A 25,974-nucleotide genomic window follows, 5' to 3' on the forward strand; every position below is an offset into this window, starting at 1 on the left:
ACAGCAGCCCCTGGCATTTGCCGTGTCTCAGACTTCCTGAAAGGATGCAGGCGAAAGACAGAAAAGGTCCATGAGTCTCTGGAAGACACCACCTTACCCAAGATACACCATCTTGGGGGGGTCCTGAGATTGCCCCTCAAAATTCTCCTACCTTCCCAAATTCATCCTCAGTCAGTCAAGGTAATCTGATACTGCAGTTCCTGGGTTTGTTACCTCAGGCTCGTTTCTCATACTCCATGTGCCACTTAGCCCATGTGAACTGGTGCACAGCAAAGTCTGTAAGGGTTTTTTTTATCATTTTAGTTTTTGTACACTATTCATTACGTGCCTCAACATCCCTGATTTAACTCTGGGTGTTCACTGAGCAAAACCGCTCTGAACTTCCCACAGCAGCCAGACCACAAAGGGAAGCAGCCTGTTTACAAGGTAAGTAGCAGCAAGTTAATGCTTAACTATGTTATTGTAATTTTGTTCAATCTCTTAAGACCGTTTAAAAAAAAACATGTGACTGAAGCACAGATCTCTTCCACCCCATGACTAAGGCAGGTTTGGCTATGGATTGGGCTCTGCTGTCTTAGTCCCTTGCCCTGATGTGCTCCCATATGTCTCTCGTGTCTGGATGTCCAGTCCTACAGCAGAGGACCTGCTCTTCCCTGAGGGAACCGAATGCACAACCCGTCCCACACAACAGGTGCAGGAACTGTGAGGCCAAGAAGGGAGAGCCCCAAGAAACTGGCTCCCATCAGTGGATTGTTTGGGTGGGAGGTATTTGCCCTTTTGGCGGTTGCCTGCCTGCACTGACCCCCCACTGACTGTATGTGTGGGTTTTTTTCCCTGAGCTAACTATGGTAATTTAGAGCCATGGAAGTAGTTCAGTTTTCCTCTCCACAGAAATAAGAAAAAATAAAAGACATCCTAGGGGTGACAGGGTTGCTTCCCTCATCTCTGAGAATGGGATGAGAGGAGCTCTTGGAGACTTTCCTGTCAAGTGCTTTCTAGCACTTTTAGAAGATACTAAAATGAAAAGCACTCGTAGCTGACTTTTGGGGAGGGATAGCGTGGCTGAGAAGGGAGGTACAAGTGCTGGGAGACAGTATACGTGTTTGTGAAGGTGAGGGAGATATAATGGAGGTGCAAGAGCCAAACCTGACATGTTCCAGGTGAGATTCTGAGAAGTCCCTGTACGGTGTGAGGGAGCACAGGGTCACTGGTTGGTGGGTGGTGGAAGGAAGAGGTCCTTAGAAAAAGGTCCCCATGAGATGGGCCTAAACACCACCAGGCTTACTCTCAGCAATGTTCCAGTGTCTTTGGGCACGTCCTCCCTGACTGATAACTGCAACCTGAAAACACAACCTGCAGTACAGCACAACACGCGGCCAAGGCAGAGCCTGCTCGGGGCCTGCCCACTGAGGCGCGGCGGTTGCCTTCCCCATAAAGCTGCACTTCGGCTCTTTTCCCTCTTAATTTTTACCTTTTCTCGCAGGCACCCATCGCGCTGTTGTGCTGGAGGGCGCAACTAACGGCCTGGAGCCGAAAACCCGCTGCGGCAGAGAGATGAAGCCAACCGGTATTTCTGGAGCGGCCGAAGGGAAAACAAAAACCCACCGCCCGGGGACGCTGACGGCCCGGTGAACCCGCAGGCGCGGCGGTGAGGGGGACGAACGGACGGCGGGGGGCTGAAGCGAGGGGGGCGCCGAGGCGAGGGGCGGCCGCCATCGCCTCCGCCTCACGGCTGGGAGGAGAGGGAGGGGCGCGGCGCGTGCACGCGCGCGGGAGGGGGTCGGGGGGTGGTGTTCTCCCCCCTCTCCTCCTCCTCAGCGCCATTCCGCTGCCGTCCCCTCACAGCCCCGGCCTCCACCTCCGCGCCCGGGGCCGCCCGCCGCGCCGCGCCTCCGGGGCGGGGCGGACAACCCCCCCCTCCGCCTCCCGGGCGGGCGGCAGAGCGCGGCCGGCGGCGGGAGCGACGGCGCCGGCATGGGACGGGGCGCTGCCCCGGCGGGTAGGTGTGGGGCGGGGCGGTGAGGCCGAGCGGCCGTTGATCCCCTCAGGGCCCGGCGGCGGGGGCAGGTGTCGGGCGAGCCCCGGTGCGCGAACCGTCCCGCCGGCGCTGACAGGGTCCGGGAGGGAGCTGCGGGCCGAGCGGGCCGGGGCGGGTGTGGGGGCCGCCGCCCTGCCATGGGGCGGTGCGGGGAGGGCGGCGGGGGCGGGCGGGCGGGCTGAGGGAAGCGGCGGCTGGATGGAGCTCCCAGGTAAGACGGAGGGTGGAGAGGGAGGAAACGCTTCTCGCACCGCGGGCGGGTAAGTTGTGAAAAGCACTGCGGGGTGGTGGTGGTGTGGAGGCCGGGGCTGTGAATTGCCTCGGAAGAGTTCTGGCGAAGTGCTGGGAGGCATAACGGCTTCTAAGCGCGGCGGGCTCGCTGTAGTTTGCCGCTCAGGGTGGCCCGAGGCTGTTAGTTGTTGTAAGTCAGGAGGTTAACACCGGTGAAGGGTCACCTCTGCTTAGGCTCTTCTTTTTTTTCTGAACGCTTGCCACTTGCCCCAGGACCCTGGGTAGCTGGACCTTTGGTCTTCTTCAGTGCAGCTGTTGGTATATGGTCATGACAGCAGGATTTTCATTTTTTTTTCCAAAGCATTTCTTCATGAGCAAGAAAGCGAACAGCTTTGGCTACAAGACTGCTTGGTTCACGGGCAGACAAATCTGAGATTAAGTTGGGCATAAACTTGTAAAATTGAGATTGAATAACTAAAGGAATGATTTACTGAAGGACGTGTTCCTACTGGAGTAATTCTCTCTGAAGGTCACCAGACTGTACTGGTCTCAAGTAATGTAAATATTTTTTAAGCCCAGGACTAATTTTATTACCTCTGTTCTTCACACTAAAGAAGGAAGCCCTGGAAGACGTGCTGTTCTGTGCCCCCATCTGTCCTGTAAAGGCAGGCTCGCAGTGCAAAGGGAAGAAATCAAGAGAAGAGGCAGGTAGTCCCCAGGCTGTTTGCTATTGAAGTGCTGCCTGAAAGGCTAGGTGTATCTTTCTTGGTGGTGGTCTCATGGCTTTACCTCACGTGATCAGATGCCTGCTTCAGAAAATAAGTTTCCCAAGCATTTACTTAAAATAGCCACCTCCTTTCTTGATTGTTTCTTGTGAATCGCTCGGCAGGTATACTCTCACAGGTTGTGTAGGAGGAAGTTATTTTTGTGAGAACTTTGAGGAGATTGTCAGTACTATTAGACTTCTCAATTTTGTAAAATTATGTATTATGTCTGCTGGACTCTGAGAAGTTGAAGCAAGAGACTGGTTTGGCTGCTTGGCTTTTTTTTTTTTTTTTCTTCAGTATTTATGTATCTGGAAATGGTAACATTGTGTATCAGATGAGACTGATTTACATTTGACTTCATATAACATAAAAAAGTTGAAGTTCCCTGGTGGCACATAGCCAGTTTCCACTACCTAGACCTTTGCAACCACTGTCATGCGTCATCTTATTTTGTACTCATAATTTGCAGAGGTGCAGCATTAAAGTCAGCTATGGGCAAAGTGCCTTAAGTTAAAGTTGACTAATGTGTGACTGCCAAATACTGCAGAGATTCACTGGTAAAACATCTATTTCATCTCCTTCAGCTGCGGCCTGCAGAGCAGGTGATGAATATTGTGGCTCAGGCAATTCGGAAATCTCGGTAGTGAAGCCCTGTGGTCTAACACTCACTGCCAGTAGCCCGGGAGGTATAAATATGATGCTGCACAGTGGAATTTGTGTTTTCCCTTTTTTTTTTTTTTAAAGACCTTTCTCCACCCTTCCTGTGAGCACCCCTCCCCCCTTGAATTACACAGAAAACCTGGCTTTAAACAGTAACTCTGAATTTGGTATATCTTGGTCCAGTACAGGGGTTGCTGTGCGGTCTTGCTTCACCTCCTTTATATAAATGTTTTCCAACACTGTTTTTACTTACATGATTGCAGGCTGTTCTTCCCCATAAGACTAGGTTTTCTCCTGTTACACAGAGCTGAACTTTCCTGAAGACTAAATTAGAGCTTGGATCTTGTGCTTCGATTCTGGCAGAAACTGGACAGCAAAGTAGAGGGGAATGTTCTCATTCATAATGAAGGTAGTTAACTGCTGTCTTAAAAAAACCTGGTTTCATGCGTGTTATGGGACAAGCTTCTATCCACCAGACCTCACTGTTGCATTTCCTCTGCTGTTTACGTCCCTGGATCTGATTTGCAGAATTTCTGATGTAGAACTGTAAGAGCAGTTTCAGCTGAGCGGGTGCTGGGTATGAAAGACTGTAACGTCGCCTATTTTGGAAAATCAGGCCTTGAGCACCAAAAACTGATGTATTCACTTTGTTACAATTCTTGCAGGGTAAAAATGAAGGTAATACTGGAACATAAGTTAGTATCTAAGTAGCATGTAAATACTATACTGATGGAGAAATTAATAATTCTGATTGCAGAATATTGTATGAATAGGATGCAGTAAGCAATACCTGAGGTCACACATGTAACGGGCGCTCTTGTTAAAAATGACTGTTCATTTTAATAAACATTCAGGTTCATGATTGTTAACACTGCTGTTTTACTCAAATTAGAATAAGGGAATCTTTACCTTTATCTGGTTTTCTGTTTCTTGTGTGTATCACTTGTCTTTTTAATCTGCTTCTGTTTAAATACACAGGGGAAAAAGAGATAAATGAATGGAAGTTCTTTTTTTGTTTTGTAAAGATACAAGGGAAATTACATCCTCTGTCTTACTGGGATGTCAGGCTAAAACACCCTTAATTTTCCTTGGTAGAGGAAAGAGGATAGAAAAGTTATGCTCCCTTAAATTACGTGTTCCTTTGATCACACTGATCTGTGCCTCTGGTGTGGCGTATCGGAGTCATAAGCAGTAGAAGCTGTAGCAGTGCCAGACTTCTTGAATGCTAGGACATGCTGCACCTTTTGGCATAATTCGTTACATTTCAACAGCTGCTCCTCTTCAGAGTGTGAGACAGAGGCTGGCAGGAATGGGCTTGTGGAAGGTATGACTAGTGGAAATGACTGCTTGCTCTTTACTCCTGTGATCATGCCTCAGAAGAGAGGATGGGCACGCAGCACAGAATTGGAGCGTTTCTCCCCAACGCTGTTGTCATCGCTGACCCATGGAAGAGCTGTAGTACTCCAGCTGGGGCCATGTATGGGCTGGGAGCTGGTACTACCCTGGAGAAATGGACCGTCACCTTAGACAAAGAGAACTTTACCAAGAATCTTGAATGCATGAGGAAATAAGTGAATAGAGAGTAGCATGATACAGATAAGACATGAAGAAGTCAGATAGGACAGTAATGAGAAATGTATGAGCTCTGAATAGATGGGAAATGAATGAAAAAGATATTTTCCTTTATTTTTTTTACTCATGCCTTGCTGAGCTTCACGGTGTATGTTAATGTATTGGGGGCATGCTAATGAGCTAAGATGTTGGTTCTATACGGACATGGGGCTGGAACAATAATTAGTTGGCAAATTAGTTATACTTAACAGGTTGGTGTTATGTGGAAAAATTGTATGAGCTTTTAGTCTCTTGCTGTCTCATCTGTATAACTGGAAACTGGTCTCATGGGACACAAATTCCTGTCTGGTTAGTTTTAGTTCCAAGTCTGTGTGCAAAGGGAAAGTTGAAGAAAGGTATTTCAGAAAAGCTGAACAGAGTGAAATCTTTCTTGATGTTATTAACTATCCTCCTCCCCAGCTGATACCCATAACGACAAGTTCTGCAAGGCCCATACATCGGTTCTCCACAACAGAGTTTCTAGCATACCTGTGTTCAAGGACCCTGCGTGCTCGTGTCTGTGAAGGGTATAGCAGTACTGGAATATTAGGTAACCCTGTGACTTAACCTGAAGGAATTATACCGAATAATACTGCATTCACTACCAGCAAGTCAGTATTTTAGAACAATAGTTCAGGGTCTAGTGTCAGGTTTATTTTTAAAAAACAGTGTAGACTATTGTTATTGATACTAGCCCAAATCTTTGAGTGTTGGGCTTGCTTTACATTGCTGCTGTAAACATGGAGAGATTGTATTTAAGTTTGTGTTGGGAGATTTTTATTTTTTTTAGGGTAAATCTACTGAAACAGTTTTCCTAATGTAGAAATTGACTTCTCCAAATCCATACTGACTGCAAAGCAGTACTTATCATCCTGTCATGGACGGTGATTCTCAAGGTCATGTCTACTTGGAAGCCTGCCTTGATAAGCACTCCCATTGCGGTGACCTTCATGGTTCACTGCAAGAGTGCTTAAGTCCAGCTTCAGTTGGTAAAGTTAGATGGTCTGAAGCTATTTGACAAGAAGGCACAAGAGACAAACAAGCGAGTATTCTGCTGTTTCTGGATTTTCAGAGAGTTTAACAAAGTTCTTTGTTAATGCTTCTTAAAGGAAATGAACTGCCATGGAGTAGGAGTGTAGTTTTTTCAGTAATTAATACCTGGTTGAAGTGTAGGAAGAACTGTCAGCTTTTCTAGTGAGGAGTAATCACTAGTGGAATCCCAGGGGGTTCTGTGTTCAGGCTTGTGTTTGCTCAACATAGTCATAAATGATCTGGAAGATAGGCTGAGTAATGAAGCATCAGTATATGCTGGAAATCACAAAATTAGGGTAGCAGAAGCAAAAGGTGTCTGGATTTGCAGAAGGTTCTCACAGTACTTGGTTGTTGGCAAGTGGTACTCGATACTAGTAGATATGAAATAGCGTGCACAGGGAGAAACAACTACCTGTGTCTGTGCAGTGATGAGCTCTTAAGAATCTATGCCATTCAGGAAAGAGATCTTTTAAGTAATGCAGATAAAGCTCTGTGAAACTCTCAGCAGCAGATAAAACAAACGGCAGATAGAAATGACAGAGATCTCTAGAAAAAGGAGAGGGAGCAAAACAGAATGCCACGGTATAAATCCATGGTATGTTTGTGTAATGAATAACATACTGCCCTCAGAGTTAGGGGCAGACATTCTCCCCTTTCCAAAGAGTTTTAGTAAGATTAGGGGAAAACCCAGAAGAGCATGATTGAAGCAGCTTTCGTAAAAAGAATAACCAAATAAGCTGGAGTTTAGCCTGGAAAATACACGATTGGAAGCAGGACAGATAAGAGATAAGATTATGATAGCAATCTGCAACCATGGGAATATGAAGCAATTGTTCCCTATTTATATTGTCACCTGAGCATGGCAAGAATTAAAGGGCATCAAGTGGTGGCCAAGCAAAAGGTAGTAACTTTTGACAGTAAGTATTAAAACATGGCCCCTTGATTTCCCCAGAATATTTCTGGGTCCGTGGCATCCTTTGATGAGAGGTTTCACAGGTTTGCTGCTTGTTTTAACCTGCTTCCTGTAGCATTGTTCGATTGCACCTAGTTCTTGTGTTGGAGGAGAATATGAGCAGTCAGACCCTATCTACCCTTTCCATGCCATCCATGATTTTGTAGAAGGTTATCATATTCTTCCAAGTCATCTCTGTTTGAGTCTGATATGCCTGGTCCTGCTCTGTGATTTCTCACTGACAAGCTGTTCCAGACCTTTGGATCATTCTTGTTGCCCATCTTCTAACCTTTCTTCAGAGACTGTGTGAAAATTTTAGTCTCTGAGAGTGAATACCTTCCTCTTGCATAGAGTGTTTTATCACTAAGTCCCTGCACACTGTACAAAGGACAATGATATCATTGTTTCCTCTTGAAAGATAAGTAGCAAGAGGGACAGAAGGGATAAATTAATCCAGGTGGTTATGAGAGCAGACACTTGAGAACGTACTACCTGAAAACAGTGAGGATTGAAAGGAAAGAACTATATAGTGATAATATTAAATTTTGAAAGGCAGTTCAAAAATTCATTTCTGAATGTGATTCTCATCTGTTCATGGTTTGGGTTCCTGCATCTTAAAGTGTGTAGCTGAATCAGAAAAGCTTATGAGAGGGGCAGTGGAAATGATCAATAGGTGCAAAATGGCTTCTATACAAGAACAACTGAGTTAAGCGAGGACTAATAATCCTGGAAAAAAGAAGGCAGAGGGATGACGTGGAACTCTGCAAATTCAGGAATGCTGTGGGCAATGTGCGTATAGGTCTAGCGTTTGTGCTCTGTTTCAGTACAAGATCTTGACATATTGAAGCTGGTGAGTGACAGAATTGAAATGGTTGGTAGGGGGTGGAAAGTCTTGTCAAAAGATGCTCTGGATGCAAAAAGTTTCTGTTGAATCCAGGGGATGCCCAAGCCCATGGGAGGGGAAATCCATTGGAGGTTAGTAAGGACACAGAAACCACATCCAGCTTCACAAATCTCATGAGGTGAAAACAGTTGGAGGCCAGGACAGTACTGCTAGGAAATACCATATATCTTTTTCTAATACTATTCCTTGAGCATTGGCATATAGCCACTCTTGGAGACAGATACAGTTGTTCTTGTGTTCTTGTTCAGTCCTGAAGGATGGGTTTCATCTAACATAACTTGCCATCTCAAAATTAGGTTGTTTTTTAAGCTCGGTGGGGTAATTTTCTTTTTGAGGTGCCTTCCTCTCTGCATTGACTACAGAGAGTACCTGTAGTCTAACCTGTAGTTAGGAGAGTACCATCTAATCTTAAACTAGATGAATTCCACTCTTTTGTGTCTTTGTAAGAACAATAACAAATTACAGACGGAATTCAGAAAAGAACTATAGCAATGACTTTGAAGACGTTTCTCTTCCAGGCTCTCTCTGGCAAGCCTGGAAAAGGCCAAGAGGTGGTTTGATTACAGTGTGTCGGTACTTGTAGGTGAGGAAATACAACTTCCTGAAAGCTTTTTTAAGTTAGCTTAAGAAAGCCCAATGCCTCTTTGCTGGAACTTGATGTTGAACATACTCAAATTGGAAATAATGGCCCCTTTTCTATAGTGCGTGTAATTATTGAAGCCCTTAATCATATGAAGAAACATACTGTGGTTCAAATAGGAGTATTCAGTTTGACTAGGTCAGATCCTCTGAGCTGGGTTATGAGGTAAGTCGGGATCTGTGGCCATCATGGTCTGTTGCTATCTCTATAAAGCATGAAATAGCTTAAAACTCAGGATGCTTTGCTAGTGTAAGTGGTATAAGCACCTCTAATCCTAAAACTTTACAGATGCAATTGTAAATGGTTTCTTTTTACTATAGCTGAAATGTATGTGTCTGTGTCAAATTCCCACTGGTCATGAGAACTGAAAAGTTATCACAGCTGCAGTTCCCGTCTAAGTCCAATGTACAAAAATGTCCTTTTGGATTAACTATACGTGCTGCCAATAAGGACATCAAAATGTTGTAAATTGTAAATATATAAGAAATACAGGACAAAGGAGCAACTCAGATGGTTGGATTTTTTTTTCTTCCAGACTTCTTCAGTATAGAAAGAAAAGTTACTCTTTTTAGTCTCCTGTTCAAACTATTTTGGAAGGTAAATTGTGCAAGTGATAGCGAATTGTAAATAAGTTCCTTTGGGATGGGGTTCAAAATAATTTATGTAAATGGCTCGTTATAACATTTCTGCTGAATTCGGCAATGGGTTTGTTACAAAAATTTCTTACCACAGCTACTGCTGATATGATGCTACCACAGATGGAGTACCTGGTGATGTTTTTAACACTAGATTTTCAGGGATTTTTTCAGTGACCATGTAGAACACTTTTTAACATTACTAGTGGTCACGTGAACCCTGTCAGTTCTGGCCATGACTGGGCCATTGGAGCAGCAACCACTTGGCTCTGTGATCAGAGGCCCTTTGGATTTCATGCAGCATGGCTCAGTGTCAGCTCCTTTACGAGCTGCAGAACAGCCCTCTTAACTGAGTGAGTCACCTCAGCTATTCCCATCTCCATCCTTGGAGTGTGCGTTTGTAGTGTGCTCTTGACTTTTAAAGTTGACTGTGTTCTGAGTTGAGCCAGGTAGTAAGAAAAGTATCAATATATCTCAGGGTCCAGCACCGTTCTGTAGTGGGGTTTAGAAATAAAGAATTTATGAATAGAAGATTAATTTTTTTTTCCTATTGTTTGGCAAAGTACCAAACATTGGCTGCAAGTTGTGCTTTGCAAGAAAACGTTGCTTTATTATTTGCCTGCTTTTGTTTTCCATAAGCAATGTAGTTTGCTCCCAGATTTGCTTTGTTCTGCAAACAGAAATCAAGCATCTCTAAATAAGAGGATGCAGTTATATGCTGCTTTTTGGCACCACAAGCTCCTCTACGAAGGCAAGATTTGACACCTGATTGCATAGCTAGGCTGATACTTCTGAAACTATATTGATGACTGTCCAAGTGGAAAAACTGTTGTTCTGTCTGTCTTTCTGTTTGTCTTTTGCAAGAATGTCAAACTGGAGAGCTTATCCTGCCACCTCTTCCGCTAGAAACAAGCATGGTTGCATAGTGACACCTATGCTGTGTGCTGGTGCAGGAAGGGATAGTTTACTCCATATTGCGTGTTATGATGGTTTCTAACTTCTGATCACTAATAATATTGTTGCTGGTACTGGAGATAAGAGTTCAAGAAGTTTTTTGCCGAATTTGAGACTTGTAGAGGCCTGTCCTGTAGCTTTCTAGACTTCAGTTTGCAATTAAGTCAAGCGCTGGCTGACAGTCCCCATCCTAACAGATTGTCATTGTTCAGTTATTTAACTCCAGCATAATCTTTGCATGAATAGAATTTCTTGTGTGTCTTATAGAATAACCTTTTATATCATTAGTATCTGCAATAATTTTTTCCTTTGGAAAGTGATTCATGTCATCTTGCAGATAGGAAAGACATAAAGCATTATTCTGCAATCACACAAGAAGCCCTATTCATTCATAGTTTATATTGTGAGGCCAATCCTGTATCCTCAGGGTTGGGGTTGGTTTCGTGGCAGCAGTCCTAATTACAGAATCTTTCTACAGTATATCTGAAATGGGGGCCATTCTAGAACCACAACTGGAATGAAATGGCAGGCTGAAAAGAACAAAGTATGAATGTTTCTTAACGCGTTCAGTCTTTCCATTGTTGCTGTTCATAAATAGTAGGTTTTAGTCACCAACTGAAAGTCACAACAAAAGCCCATTCAAGCTGAGTTTGAGACCAGGTTCCCACATCTGATAACAGGAATACTCTTCTCCTAGGTTTTGTCTTGACTAGGTTTACGTGCTGGATCATGTTTGATGGATCACTGTAAAAGAAAGCTGCCACCTGAGCGTGTGATGCCTCGGTCAAGCCAGTGGAGAAATGAGAGAAATAGTTTCTATTCCGCATCTATGTGCATTTGTGTTGCCTGTTCAATATTTTGTTCTGTTTTGTTTTGCATAACTGGAGTCAAGAACAACTTTAATAACCCTAGTGTGTCTTTGCAGTGATAATAAGGCAAGTGGTGAATAATCATTGAGAAGACATTAATTAATCTGGTTGAAAAGAAGATGCCAGGTTTTTTATATCGATTCTTTGATCAGTTCCTTCCTTGACACAGCAGTAAAAGCTGGAGGTAGCAGTTCTGTGTTAGCCTTGACAAGTTTGTGTCTGGATTATGTTGGTGTGTGATAGTACCAGAGAAATACAGGCAAATTGGAAAGAGACTAGAGAATGCAGCAAACATGGCTGGAAGGCCAGCCTTAGACTGAAGCAGAAAGGGCTGGCTGTTTGTAACGTGGTTCAGCAATGGTTTAGGGCACAAGCACCCGAAGTATGAAGCGGAGATGGTGGGAAGAGCGTTGTTACTGGGCATAGCTGGAAATACAAAGTTGAACTAAAAAAGAGTTAGTTTAGGTTGGGAATCTAGGAAACCTTTTCATCGAAGAAGAACTTGTGGAATAATCTTACTGACACAAAAAGCTTCATTGTTTGAAGGTGGCTTAAAGAGAAACTGACTTAGTCCCAGTGGAAGGGGTACATATGTAGGGAGGAAATTACTCTTGGAGTGATATAGGAGAAGGAGACAGTGAGTCTAATACATTATTTCTCTAATTAAGGAATAGCTTAATCAAGATGTAATTATTTCCCACATTAGGCATAAAGCCAGACTATTTTTTGGTGGTAAAAAGATGACCAGTCTCCCCTTGCTGTGTATGATACAGACAGAGGAAGGAGTTCTGAGAAAGCCCCATGTTTTTTGAGAAGCAATGTTAATTCTTCATCTGCTGTCCTGAAGACCTCCACTTTCTCTAAATACTATAGAACTTTTATTTCAGGAAATGCCAGAAAGCTTGTTTGTAGTTGGTGGAGGCTCAGGAAAGGAAAAGCAGTAGACCTCTTACCCTGGATGTGTTAGAAGGCACTCTCAGGGAGTTTGTGGATCGTTTGCCTTTTCGGAGGCATAGAAGCATGGTTTTTCCTGTCTGAACAAAGCCCATTAAGTCCTATAAGATTAAGACATTGGGGAGCCAATAGTACTTTTTTTAACTGTGGCTCTGATTCAGCAGAGCATTTAGCACACCTGATGGTGAAGCCTCAGAGTCAGTGACTGGAGGGTGTGGAGTCTTATTACCCAGGTTTATGCCTGATGGTGTAAGCACCCCGGGGTTTAAAAACAGTTCTGTTTACGCCCTTTATCCCCTGGCACCCTGACTCACTGCTGTGGCTGGGGCACACCTCATACCTCTGATCATCCCTCTGGAAGGCCCTCCCATGCCTGTGGGGCTTTGGGGCAGTGCCAGTGGGTGTAGAGGGGGGCAGAGCAGGACAGGCACACAAGTGTACTGTGAAGCTGGCCCTGGTACAACATGCAGCTTGGCCTGCGGTGTTTGATAGGCAGGTGGCAGCCTGTTACAGATACCAGCATGGTAGTTGGAGCAGTTAGTTCTTCATCTTGAATGCAGTCATTTCAATGCTTTGTATAATCCAAAGAACAAGTCGGGAAGGTTTCGTTATGATGTGCAATTCTATCTGATTGCAATGAGCAGACATGGCACGTGACAAATTCCATCAAATAATCTTAAATCAGTGCTTCTCAGTTTCTAATTAAGGCTTTAAAATACGTAAAATGTGAATGTTCAGCATGTCTGTGCCATCCCCAGTCCTAAATTACAACAGCACCAAACTCTAAGGTACTTCCCTTTTGTGTGATATATTTGTACAGGCGTATGAGCTAAGGATAAGTGGGATGTGACGTGCATGGAGGGCACTCCGTCAGCTGCAGGTCTGGACTTTCACATAGTGATAGGTATTTACCTTTGAAAACCACAAAATAAAGCCACGCTGCAGTGTGACTTAGCTGTGATTTAATCGTGTTTTATGAAATGGATTTCTGTTTGTACAGGAATAGAGGGTGCTCAGAAATTCATTGGGGTGTTTATTGAAGTAGTCAAGAAAGATGAACCAATGTCTAAAATTTAAGACCCTTAAATCTGGGATTTCTTATCTTTTCCTAACAAAGTTAAGCAGCCTTTGTTTTTTCTGGTGCAGTTCTGTCCATGATGATAGGAAATGCAGCTGGAAATAGCTCTAAGTGTAAAACACTCGATTGATAGTTTTCACAGTCTTAACCTTTCCACACATATTACTTTCTGCTCTTGATGTCTGCACCAGCGAACTTATTTAATGAAATCTGCTGCTATTTATGGATTATAAGAGAATGAAAAACAGTTATTCCTCCTTAATATTTTGCCATGGACCCAGAGACCTTGGTGAAAGGCTAATGGAAGCCAATGTGCCCTTTACTAAAGGCCGTTCACTCTTAGAGGCATTCATCTACTTTGCTGCAGGCTGTTTGCAGCTTTTTATAATCCAGAGAGTTTGGAAATCCTGAAAGTGCTTTTCTCTACTGCTCTTTGCCTTATCTTTAGAGTCTTGGAAAATGAAAGTCAGAAATTCACAAGACGATCAAAATGTTTTGCTCCATTAGAATTAAAGGTAATGTTTTGTTCAGTCTGGGAAGGAAAAAAAAGCAAGTCTGAAAAAAAATTAATGAGTAGTTAAAATAGAGCTGTTAAAATGGCAACACACAGACAGCCTGTGTATAAATATAGGCTAGCTCCTCAGCAGTGTTCTTATTTGGTAGATCTGAGTGAAGGAAAAATATCAGCCTACTCTTATTCTGTACAAGCCTGTGTGTTGGTTGTTATGGTCTGGTGCCATATGTTTGGTAGTAGACAAGGCTGCGTATTACATGGAAATTATAATGACTCTTCCTTTTTCTTTTTTTAATTGCAGGGACCTACCTTACCAGTGTGAGAGGGGAATCTCACAAGCATACTGTGGATTTTTTGTCTGTACGTGCTACTTGATTGTCTATCTTTTACTGACCCACCCAAAATAGAGAACAAGGATCGAACAAAAATCATCGTCCTGTCACTTCTGCCTGAGTTTTCTGGCTGAATTTTATGACACCTGCTGGAGAACCTTCATTAGAAATGGGGCAGCTCATGCTGCATCTGTGATCAGCAAAGTGTTCTGCATGGAGTATAAGAATCAAGTTGCCTTAAGTCAAACGATATGCAAGTTGCACTAATTGTTGTAACTGTACTGCTGATGCCACTCCAGACTTCGATAGGGCTTTCGAAGGCAGTAGTTTCTCATGTAGTTTGAATGTTTTCAGCTGACATTTGAATGTTTTTCTTAAATCTGGTGTGGCTATGAAAAGTGTGGGGGAGGTGAACTTTTTCCTGTTTAGTTCATGGTGAATTTTGAAGTCTCACTTCCAAGTGTGATCCGTGCTATGGCAGCAACCTACAGGCTTATGGTCAGTTCTGTGAACTGCTACAGCAGCGTGGTGATAGACCAGCACTTTCAGCACACCGTGCATTACTGCACAGGGACTTGCCAAGTGTTTAAGCGAGGAGTTACGTGCATAGTTGCCCACCACAGTGTCTGCGCAGAGCTCAGTGTCCAAGATGCCAACCTTGACCATAAAATCCCTGTTCCTGAAAATGGACTTGCCTTGCCTGGAAATGAGGATTACCACCAAATCCTCCCAAATAATCCAAGAATCAAAAAGAACTCTTCAGTGCAAGCCTCGAGCAGTTTAAAAGACATTACCGGTGAGGCGATAAACCTTGCCAGTGGTAAAATAAAGGAATTCTCCTTTGAAAAGCTCAAGAACTCTTCCAGTCATGTGGCCTACAGAAAGGGAAGGAAAGTTCGGTCAGAATCATTCAGCAGACGATCATTTGATTTTGACTTGATTTATGGGCACTTCAACAATGATGAGAACTGCCCTCCATGTGGCTTTTTGCAGAGTCCCTCACCTGTGGAGAAATGGCAGGAGAGCAATGATGCTCCAGAAGTCAGCATGAATCCCATAGTTCCCTTCTCCCCTCATTCCTTCTCTGAAGAAAACTTCATTACCCAGATTTTGGAAAAACACAAGCTAGATGGTTCTTCTGGTGGAGATATTAAGGTGTGCTTAGACATCTTGCTCAAGTGCTCAGAGGATCTGAAAAAATGCACAGACATAATAAAACACTGCATCAAAAAGAAGTCTGCAGACAGTGTTAGTGGAGGGAACAGCAATGATCCTCTGGCTAATTCAGAAATGATATATATGAATTTGATGACAAGATTTTCTTCATACCTGAAAAAGCTACCCTTTGAGATCAAACCACCAGGACACAAGGAAGCTAGTGACTTGGCAGAACTAGTTAACTGTTTCCATGGCTTGCAGCAAACTCCCTTTCCCCCAGTATTTGGCGATGAGCAGCCACCTAGATATGAAGATATTATTCAGCTGCCGTCTTCAAGTGCTGTTCCTCTTGGACTAGCAGGTGATCCATGTGAGGTGACAAGCACCTCTCAGTCTGTCCAAACAAGTACTGTGAGCTTTACCTCAAACTCCCTTCACGGCGTCCCACAGGAGAACAGTGTGAGAGCTGTGAAAGATGCTTGTGCTCTACCTCAGTTACCGGCCACAAGCCCTTCTGACTGCACGTCTTCCACTGAGGCTCTGTACATTGAGGAGGAGTCTGATGGGGAAAGAACATTAGGGAAAATAAAGAAGGCAGAGCAGAAAGGGGGCTGGGAGAGTTTAGAGCGCAGCTACCAGCTAGCTGGTTGTTCAGATCTATCTGCCGATGCTCAAGCAGAACATGCTAGAGTGGGAGATGTTGAGCTCTCCCACGCTTCTGAGACAATTATTCCTTTAAAACCAGTTTCAGATTCTGTATCGTGTGGTTCCCAAGCTGATGTCTCCAAAGGAGAACAGATGTGTAGTAAGATAGACAAGGATGAGATAGACAAACTGCTGCTGGACTTGGAGTGCTTCTCTCAGAAAATGGAGAGTACTTTGAGGGAACCCTCCCTAAAGGAGAGTGAACCTGCCCGTTCGAAGGTGTTTGGCTGGCAGGGTAGGCAGGTACTACCTCTGGCTCTTGAACCCAAAAGTAAACCAGTTGACCCCACTTCTCCTTTATCGAAAATCATGGAAACAAATGGTCATAAAATGGAAGAGGATGACAAAGCCCTTTTACTGCGTATTCTGGAAAGCATTGAGGACTTTGCCCAGGAACTGGTGGAATTCCAGACAGGCAAAGGAAGCTTGTCCAAGGAGAGGGAAGTGATGCAGATTCTTCAGGAAACGTTAACAACTCCTTCTTCACAGTCCCTCCTTGCAGGGCAAAAAAGCTATGCTGGGACTGCCTCCAGAGACTCTGTTCCAGCTTCCATTCAGCAGGCCCCAGAAGTGATTAAGGTAAGAGAACCAAACCTTTGATGGGATAGTGAGTAAAACAAACATGGAAAAATGGGGGGGGACTACAGCTGCTAAGTGATTCATTGTGCTTTGGATGCTGCAGTGTGGAATAACGTGCTCACCTTGGCAGAAATGTAGCATTTATTTAAATACAAACAAAAAAAGGAAACTAAAACCCCTAAGCAAACAAAATATGCCCTGATGTGTGGTTTCCCCTTTGAGCTTGTTCCTTTCCTGCTGGTGATTTAAATGGGTCCTTTATAGTAGAAGGTAGAAACAATTTTTAGCTAACTACTTTATTCCTGGGAGAATCTCACCACTTCACTGAGAACTGAATGTTCTACCTCTGCCTTTCCCATCTCCGAGCAGACTCCAACAGCCTTTGTTGTTTTCCTTATCACTAGTTCCTGAAGAGAGAGATCATCCATGGCATGAAGGTCAAAATCTAGGAAAATTTAGTTTTCTTTTCCCTATCCCCAATGCATAGAGTCATTGTGGAGTCTGCATTGCTTGTATCTCTCAAATGAGGGGTAGGTTTTCCCAGGAAGAAGGGTCTTGGTGGGAGCCTGCTTTAGAGGGAAGCCAAGGCTTTTCATTTGATAAGGAGTGCCAAATTTTCAAGACAACTTGGTGCCAAACTGCCAAGTGCACAGAGAGGGCTTCAATTTCCAAAATCCGCCTTCCACATAGGCACTGAAAAAGTGCCCGGGTTGTAAGTGAACTTTCACAGTTCTTTCTAGTTGAAGCACAATGTGCGTGTCTTCAAAACAGTCCACTTGCCTGAAAATACAGGTATTTGGTGCAATTCTGAAAGGACCTGGGTGCGGCCTGTCTGACCCTAAATGACAGTGCTGAGATCTCTTTAGACTAGACTCTCCAAGTGTTTCTGATGTTTCTCTGGGCATCTTACAGAAAATGGTGAGTATAACCTTGTCTGATATCTTTAGCAAGGGAAAGAGTCTTTTTTCCTCAAAGAGTGTAGAATTAAGCAGCTCCAAAAGCTTTAAAGCGATCTCTTATAATAGCTATTCTTGCCTTTTATATTAACTTACAGAATTTTCTAACTTGTGAACTTCAAACAAAAATGTGTTTGATGAAGTGACGCTGACTTTGTGGCAGTTTTTCTATAATACTTGAAAATTGGATGCATTTACACTGTCAAATAGCTTATCAGTCTAGTCTCTTACCAGCTCGTTTCCCTAATCACCCACCTGTGTTAGTTAATTAGCCTGTGTGTTAGTTTGCTCCCAGCCTGCTTTCTATGGACCTATAATAAGCACCCATACTACAAGAGCTTTTCTCTTCCGTGCAGCAGCACAATCCTTGGCTTTGTGTAGATGCCTAGAACCAAAGATTGAGAGGGAATAGCTGTCTTGGGGACCCAGAGGAGCTGGAAGGAGCCTGGGCTGAGCACTGCGCAGCATGGATGCAGCTGGTACCCTTCAGAGGGAGTTAGCCCTTAGCAGAGTGGGCAAAAGTCATCTGACCTGCTGGCTCTACACTTACTCTAAGGTTTACTGTTAATCATAGTATAGATGTGGACACAAGGTCCTCTCTAGGTATAGCATCTGGGGAATACCTCTGTGTTCCTAGATGACTCTGGATCTGACTGGAGCTCCATGTGGATTCTGATTCAGTATTGCATGTGTGCCCGAATGAATAATATGTAAAGTATTTGTTATATTTTTTAGGGCTCATAGAACTGTTATCAAATAGTTATGCACACACACAAAACCCCCAGAGATCTAATAGCAATGAAAACACAGTGCAGCTTTCATTTATGAAGGTTGTGACAGTATTAATATCCCTCAAATCCTAAGCAATGAAAAGGGTAAGGGAGAGCTGTTTCAGACTGGATTGTTTGCTGGCTTAGTTGCCGTATCTGCGTTGAAATCTGTGCTAATTTATATCAGCAACAGACTTTTCCCTTTATCATAAAACCAATTATGATTCTCCACAGAGAACAATAGAATTACTTGCCTCTTAATTTTCAAAACCAAAATATTTAGAAACTAGGACATGAATACTCAAGAAGTCCATCAGTTTTACAGAGCACATAATGCTTCTTTCAGGCAGGCCAGGAAGTATTGCATACTTTTAGACTGTCCGACATTTCCCATTGAGGTCCATTTTTCCATTGCTTATCTCTAAACCCTCCAACTATTTATTTTAAAATTTCCTGTTCTGTGTGCTTAAGTTGATTCTTAATATGTTGTTCTTGAAAGAAATAGTTCAATGAAAACAGTTCAGTTGTCTGTTAGAGACTAGCAACCCCCCCGAATATTTAGCTGTATTTTTGTCTCTAGATGGGAGGGCAATAAGGAGTGAAGCCTGGGTGGACTGACAGGTGTGAGGGGAAGCAGGAGAAACTGGAACCAGTGAGTAGTGAAGAAGGTGGAGATGGAGCTGTTGGGATTCTCTGACCTGATCTGTGGAAGTGCTGAGTGTCAGGGGTTCCTTCTTTGGAAGGTAGAGGGTGCTACCTTTTGAGTAAAACGTCATCTTCTGAAAAGTCCTTGGAAAAGTCAGTGGTGGATGATTTTGACCTTAACTCTGTGTCCTTGGTCTACCACCTGTACAGGACGACAAGAACATTTAAATTCAGTTTATGCTTGCAGAATACTTGGTACTTCAGTGAAAGTACCCTAGAAAAGCCTGTAAGAAACTTACTCATTCTGTTTTCAGAATCAAGTTTGAGTAGTGCAGGGCTCTGCTCCGGCCCTGTTCATGCATTTTATTTTAAGAGCTGTTGGATAAAGTTTGTGAATAATTTTGGGAGCAGAGACCAGGAGCAGGGTTTGATACAAAAAGAGGCCTCCTTTTTGTCCTTCCTCTGGTGGGTATCCCTTCTCAAAAGGATTACTCATGGTGTAGTGAGCCAGAAGGAGCAGTCCTGCTTCCCATTTCTCTCTCCTCCATGCCTCTACATGGTTTTGAATCTTTCTTTATACTGACTATGATGCTGGTATACAAGATTAATAAATGGAATTGCTCCCACTGAGGTCAAAGGGATGGTACAGCTGTCTCTGGGCGGGGGCTGTGGGTCTGGGAGCAGAGGGTTTACAGAGTTGAGAAGTGGTCTCAGAGCACCTTGTCTAACTATGTTATGCCTTGGATTGTAGAGTGCAGAGGCTGCTCCCTGCTGCCATGTGTTTCCTCTGGGCTGGCTCTAGGTAGCATCTATCTCATCCTGCCTTGCCTGAATGGCTGATGGGGTGTGGGGGGGTATTGCTGGGACCCTCAGAAGTGTTCCTAGCTTCCTGTGATCTAAAGCGTTGTCCTGAGGCCACCTTGCTTTTATGTATCAGAATGTCTATCTTGCATACTTAAAGAGGTGGCCCGAAGATGGCTTTGAGTGGAATTAAGACTATTTCATTATCATACATAAGGGTTGACCTGTCAACTTCGTAACTCTGCCCCTTCAGAATGCTACTGGATAATTCTATGTGCCGCTCTGTTTTGCGTATTTAATGATATGCTTATGAAGCATCTTGTGTGGGGCGATTAACTGTAAAAAGTATCTTTTGTAACATCATAGTGACTTTAACTTTGTCATGAAGTAATCAATGCATCCAAAAAATAAAACTGAAAACTTTTTTCTGTAAAATCAGCTTCCATCTACATATGTTACAAATTGTTTTGATCAGATATTGGTCATATCTGTCAATTAAGCTGTACACACGATCTGTACTCTTTTCAGACATCAATTATTCATTATTTCTAAACCCACAAAGTAAAAAGGGGTGCCTTTTTTTCTGTTTCGTAATAGTTATTGGGATAAATTAAAATAGTAAGTAAATCTTAAAGTATCTCAGAATCAAAGATGACACAGGGGAAAAAAAAAAATAAATCAGACGAAATTAAAGAATTAAAAGAACCAGTTCCAAACACTTACGGACGTGTTCGTGGCAAACGTGCGCCTTTTGTAATCAGGGCAGATACAGTCTCTGCTCGTATGAAGTTGATTTGTCTTGAAGTAGACATCTAAAGGTAGGTGAAACAAAGCCTAGTGATACATGTTGAGTTTTTCAGCCTCATTGGCTCTAAAACCAAGAAAAAGTCACGTTGTTGCTGGAAAAGTTTAATCTGTTTTGAAAACAGTTGAAGCTGGTGCCCTTCTCAGCTATACAGAGTGCACTGAAGTGTTGCAGCCAGGCTCTGGGGTACAGCTAAGTCCTGTGATGATTAAATCATCCAAATCTTTTAGGACTAAGCATCCAGCTTTAGACACAGGTGAGATTCCTTCTGTGTTCTGGTGGCTAACGAAGGCAATCTGACACCTCTTTACATTTGACATCTCTCACCTTCACGCTTGAAACTGGGTCACTTACAGCAAAGACAAATTTCTAAATATGACTGCGGTTTGCTCAGTTGGTCTGTAGGCTGTTGATACCAGATTTTTCTGCTGTGGATTTTGTCCTTTTGACTTTGAAACTGTTGATACAAGATTCTCTTACTGTTAATTTCTCATAGTACTGTATATTTATGTTTTTATTTATACCCACTTTGTGTGTTTTGAGGATAGGAAGTACTGTGCTAGGAATGTGCTATAGTGCAGGTTGGAATTTAGGCACAGCAAGCTTTGCCTCCAGATCACTGTATTTTTCCAGGTTATCAGTGCAAAAAAGACCCCAAATTCCGGGATCTTTTGTGGCTGGTTAATTTGCAAATGAAAAGTATGTGGCTGCGTTGATTATTATTTTTTTTTTCAAGTAGCAGCTGCTAGATTAGTATGTCTCTTTCATGTATACATCTTTTAAAGCCCATTGTAGCTGGTCTGGATGCAGCTGTAGATATGAGAGGTTCTTTGGACTATACTTCCTCTGCAGTCTGTAAGAAGAGGGGCAGTCTGTAAGCAGGGTGAGAGTTCAATTGAAGATGAAGTAAGTACACTTGCCACAGATGATTTAAAATAAATCACCTTCTGACACACTGCTATACAAGATGTGCAGGACGGCCTGTACAGGGGAGCCATGTGAGCCTTAATGCTTAGAAAAAATTGTCAGAGTAAGAAAACGAAAATGTATTCCAAAACTGTTGCATATGGATCTGTGTATCCTTCACTCAGTGGCAATTCCAGTGAAAACGTTGCTGCCTGCCTTTTTCTTTTTTAGGGCTCCATTTCTCATTCCCATCTTCATCCCGTAACTCTGTTATGCTTCATATTCACTTGCAGGGCACATGGTGAAGTAGGCTGATGACGCTGTAATAACCTTGTGATTCTTTGGACTTGTAGCTGTGAATATACACATGGACTTCACAGCTTTTTCAACTGCCAGGTTGCACAATTTAGACATAGTTACAGTGACCTAAAGGAACCAAAACTGTGCTACATTCGTGTCAAATCTTTCATGAAGAACTGGATTCCGCAGCCCAGGTTGTGGGACCATCGCCTGATGATTGAGAAGCAACAGGAGAGAAAATAATCTTGGGGGGTTTGATACAGATTTATGAAGACATTAAAAAAATTCCTTTTGTGAACATCAGCTGTGGGGGGATGTGTGTGTGTCTCTCCTTTAGTAAATAGCCTATTTAACTGGACAAGAGCAGACTTATGATAGTAAGAGCACCCTTTTGGATAGGCTGTTTCTATGCCTATCTGTAGTCATATTAAGTGGTGCTGTATATGAAGTAACCTTGGACCTCCTACAGCAAAAAAGGAAGAGAAGGATATTGGAGGTGCGTGTTGTCCAATAAAAGCTTTCTGTTGGTGAGGCTCAGTTAAACCTTTTCATTTCAAATGCAGTGTCTTAGCTAAAAGCAAGCCCTACTAGCTAGAAATCAGACATTGTTCTGTGTTACTAAGCTGTGTTACAAAGTAAACTGGCAAAGTAGTTAGGACTTCTAAAGTCAAGTAGGGAAAGCAGGCCATGGGACTAGGTGTTTGTTCATCTTGTGGAGCAAGAATTTAGGCCTTTGTTCAGCACCATTGTCATGATAGGAGGGGGAGAATACACTTTTTTTAAAAGCCTAGACAAAGTCTGAGCAAGAGTTTGAAGTCAACTTTCTTAAGGTCGCACAGAGAAAGAGTAGACTATTGTCCACTGAGAATTGCTTTGCCTTGTGAGAGCTATGGGAAAAGTGAATAAAAAGAATGGTGTATTTTGGTGTCTTTTTTGAAACAGTTGTTCTTAAGGACTGCTTTAGAATGCCTGATCTTATTATCCAAGATCACCCTTATGCGCTTGCTTGGCGTTAAGAAACCAGATGATTTGCTTTTTCCAAGCCAGAAGGAAAAATTGATGGTTTTTTTGAAAATTACAGCCTTTGGTCTAGTGTGGGAACGAATGTTGATGATCTGCTTCATCGCCTCAAAAGCAGGGACCTCAAACCACCAGCATCATACGCGCACGGGCCTTGGCCGAAGCATGGGGTTTAACTCTAGCTGAGTCTGCCTGATGCAAGTTTGTACCTCAGGTTTCAGCACTGAAGCACATAAAGTAAGAACTATTGGGGAAGATGGTATATTTAGCCACTTCTGCAGTGCGTCTAATTTTAGCACTCTTGGTAGTGGTGGTGGGTGCTTCCTTTCCCATATTACCCCTGGCCTATTACAAGCCAAGGACAGATTGTCTGTCATATAGCCAGCAGGGGAATAGATTCTGTTGTAGATCATGTTTCTCAATTAAAGTATTACAAGAAGGCAGAAGATCCTGGTGGTACTGAAAGATACTTTGAATATCAGTTAAAAAAGGGAGGTCTGGCTTCAGGAGTAAGATAAGATCTCTAGATGTTGTCCTTGTGAAGAGAGAGAAGACATAGTATGTTGAAGCCATTTGCCATTTTTTGCCTGTAAAAAATCAAAACCAAGAAAGCAACGTGCTGGTCTTGACGTGGTCTCCTGCAGAGTCCCTGTGCCCCTTCTGGAAAGGGCAACATCTGCTTAGGAGCTCACCAGGATGATGATCAAGGAGAGTTCTCTGCGGAGGGACCCAGACTTGGGAGGGGAGCTAGCTTTCCTTGCGAAGGGCTGTGATTTTGTTCTTCCATCTCGATTCAAGAGGAGGCTGAAGTCATTCCAGCAGGCCCAGGTTTGAATGCTTGGCATTTCTTTTTCTTTTTCTCTTGCTTTGTATTTTTTATTGGATCAGAGAATCAAACTGTGTCCCTCTAGGCGTATCTATTTGCAGAAAGTTATTTGCAGCTAGATACCAGCAGGTTTAAAAATAAACCTTCCAGGCTTAGATTGCAGAGTTAAAATGTCTTTGTAAACAAGGGGAAAAAATTAACAGCAAGGGCAGTGATTTAATAGGGAGAAATAGTGTTAAGACTATTAAAACTTTTCTGTGTTTTTTGTAAGAAAAACCCTCTTTGTGTATGTGATTGCTCTGAATGTTTCTTGTTGCATGTGGAACAACCACAACATTCTGCTGTATTTAGTTGGTTGTGTTCTCTACTGTACGAATTTATGCACAGACCAGCCTACCTGGCTTTGACAGAGAGAGAATAGGATCATAGGATCATTTAGCTTGGAAAAGGCCCTTAAGATCATGGAGATGTAACCAAAGAAAGGGTAAATCCCAGCTGCTGTCCTCGCTTTCTGGGACAATTGGTAAAAGATTGGAGTAGTTTATGCTAGGACACCAAATGGGCATGTAGCCACGCCAGATTTACAGGGGGTCACAATATGCTGAAATCAGCCCATTTTGAGCTTCATCTATATTTAAATAATCAGTGACTCAGTGAGGAAGTTAAAAAGTTGAAATTATGAGCGGTGCAGCTGTTTCCTAAGAAAGAGCTATTAAAATTGTTCCAGAGTATATTGTAGCGCATTTTGTTCTCATGATTTCTGGTGACAGGCTAAAGTACATCTATGAGGTTAATCTCTGGAACATGGTTTTTCACTCCCTAGAGGAGAATTGCATGAAGTAATGATGTGTAGTAATAGCTTGGGTGGGGACCACGAGCAATTTAGAAGAGACTAATAAGAACCACGCAGCACAGCTAAGTTCACTCTCCAGAGTTAGTCTGATCACCTAAGGACACAATTGGGGTATGGTTTGCAGGAAGAGATAAGATCTCCTAGTAGACCAGCTGGAAACATTGACAAGCCATTGGTGCATGAGCCCTCTGCCTGGTCTGCAGTAGGAGCAGCGACCTTCACCACTAAATGCATCGAGAATAACTGCTCTGGTGCTGCAGATCCAAGGCAAGTGAATCTCTCCTATGAAGACAGGCTGTGAGAGTTGGGGGTGTTCTGCCTGGAGAAGAGGAGGCTCCAGGGAGACCTTAGAGCCCCTTCCAGTCCCTATAGGAGATATGGGGAGGGACTCCTTATGAGGGAGTGGAGAGATGAGGGGGGAATGCTTTTAAACTGAAAGAGGGGAGATTTAGATTTCTTCTCAGGAAGAAATTCTTTGCTGTGAGGGTGGTGAGCCCCTGGCCCAGGTTGCCCAGAGAAGCTGTGGCTGCCCCATCCCTGGAGGTGTTCAAGGCCAGGTTGGAGGGGGCTTGGAGCAACCTGGTCTGGTGGGAGGTGTCCCTGCCCCAGGCAGGGGGCGGGAACTGGATGATCTTTAAGGTCCCTTCCAACCTAAACCAGTCTGTGATTCCAATGCAGTGGGCAAGTGCAGATGAAAAAAAAGATAGTCTTACTTCCTCTTCTCTTTCTTTCACTACTTTTCCCCTCTTGCTACCCCCTCACCGTGTGTCACCCTGTCTTGCACTGGGCCCCACGGGCCTTTCTGTGAGCTGCCTTAACTCGTAACACAGTAGACTATCATCCAGCAACAAAGCTGTTTTCTGCCTTTCCAAGTGGGTTAAATCGTTTCACAGAAGGGTCTGGCAAGCTCTGGAGCTGGCACTTGGTGTGCAGTGACAAGGATACGTTTGGGAGTGGAGGACAGAGATGGGAGCACTGGGCAGCAGTGAGATGCTAATTTTTGTGGGGTTATATCTTGTGGCTTGGGTGTGTTAGTGTGAGATGAGAGCAGAGGTAATTGGACTCACTAAGTACAGAAAAAGCGCTAGCAGGAGGAAAGGTAATAAGGTGATGATAGGGAGCAGAGAGATGAGTATAGGTAGTTTGTGGAACATGTAGATGTTGGCCAGAAAGGCAAGAGAGAAGGTTTTTTGTAAAACCCACATCTCTTAAGAGCTGTAAATTTCAGCTCTTGTGCTCATCTTTTGCAGGACTTTCATGGAAGGATCAGAGAGCCTCCCAGAGCAGCACTGGTAGGAAGGGAGGTAGGGAGGTCTCTAATCCAGCATCTCACTTGTAGGAAGACTGTTCCTAAGAGTAGGTCTCACCAGAGCTGTCTTTCTCCAAGTCTTGAAAACTCCCCAAATATACGGATGCATCCCGCATCGTTCCAGTGACCTCTTGCAGGCTTTTCTACCCTCCGTTAAATTCATCCTCCTG

The 25,974-nt window shown here is 43.5% G+C and overlaps 1 protein-coding gene across 7 annotated transcripts in view; it reads left to right on the forward strand.

Moving 5' to 3' along the window:
• The first annotated feature begins 1,468 nt into the window (after positions 1 to 1,468).
• LOC134517960 (serine/threonine-protein phosphatase 2A regulatory subunit B'' subunit alpha-like) overlaps positions 1,469 to 25,974 on the forward strand; it is a 67,445-nt gene continuing 42,939 nt past the window's right edge. The window contains exons 1-2 of one of the 7 annotated variants that reach the window (XM_063340046.1): positions 1,469 to 1,648; positions 14,141 to 16,613. In XM_063340046.1, the coding sequence (XP_063196116.1) occupies positions 14,604 to 16,613 (2,010 nt within the window). In that variant the 5' untranslated portion in view covers positions 1,469 to 1,648; positions 14,141 to 14,603. Of the gene's footprint in view, positions 1,649 to 1,829; positions 2,000 to 2,091; positions 2,116 to 2,216; positions 2,299 to 3,379; positions 4,106 to 14,140; positions 16,614 to 25,974 lie in introns of those variants that run through there. The other 6 variants (XM_063340050.1, XM_063340043.1, XM_063340049.1 and 3 more) reach the window with 6 other exon arrangements.

Source organism: Chroicocephalus ridibundus, chromosome 6 (assembly GCF_963924245.1).
Source record: "Chroicocephalus ridibundus chromosome 6, bChrRid1.1, whole genome shotgun sequence".
NCBI lineage: Eukaryota > Metazoa > Chordata > Aves > Charadriiformes > Laridae > Chroicocephalus > Chroicocephalus ridibundus.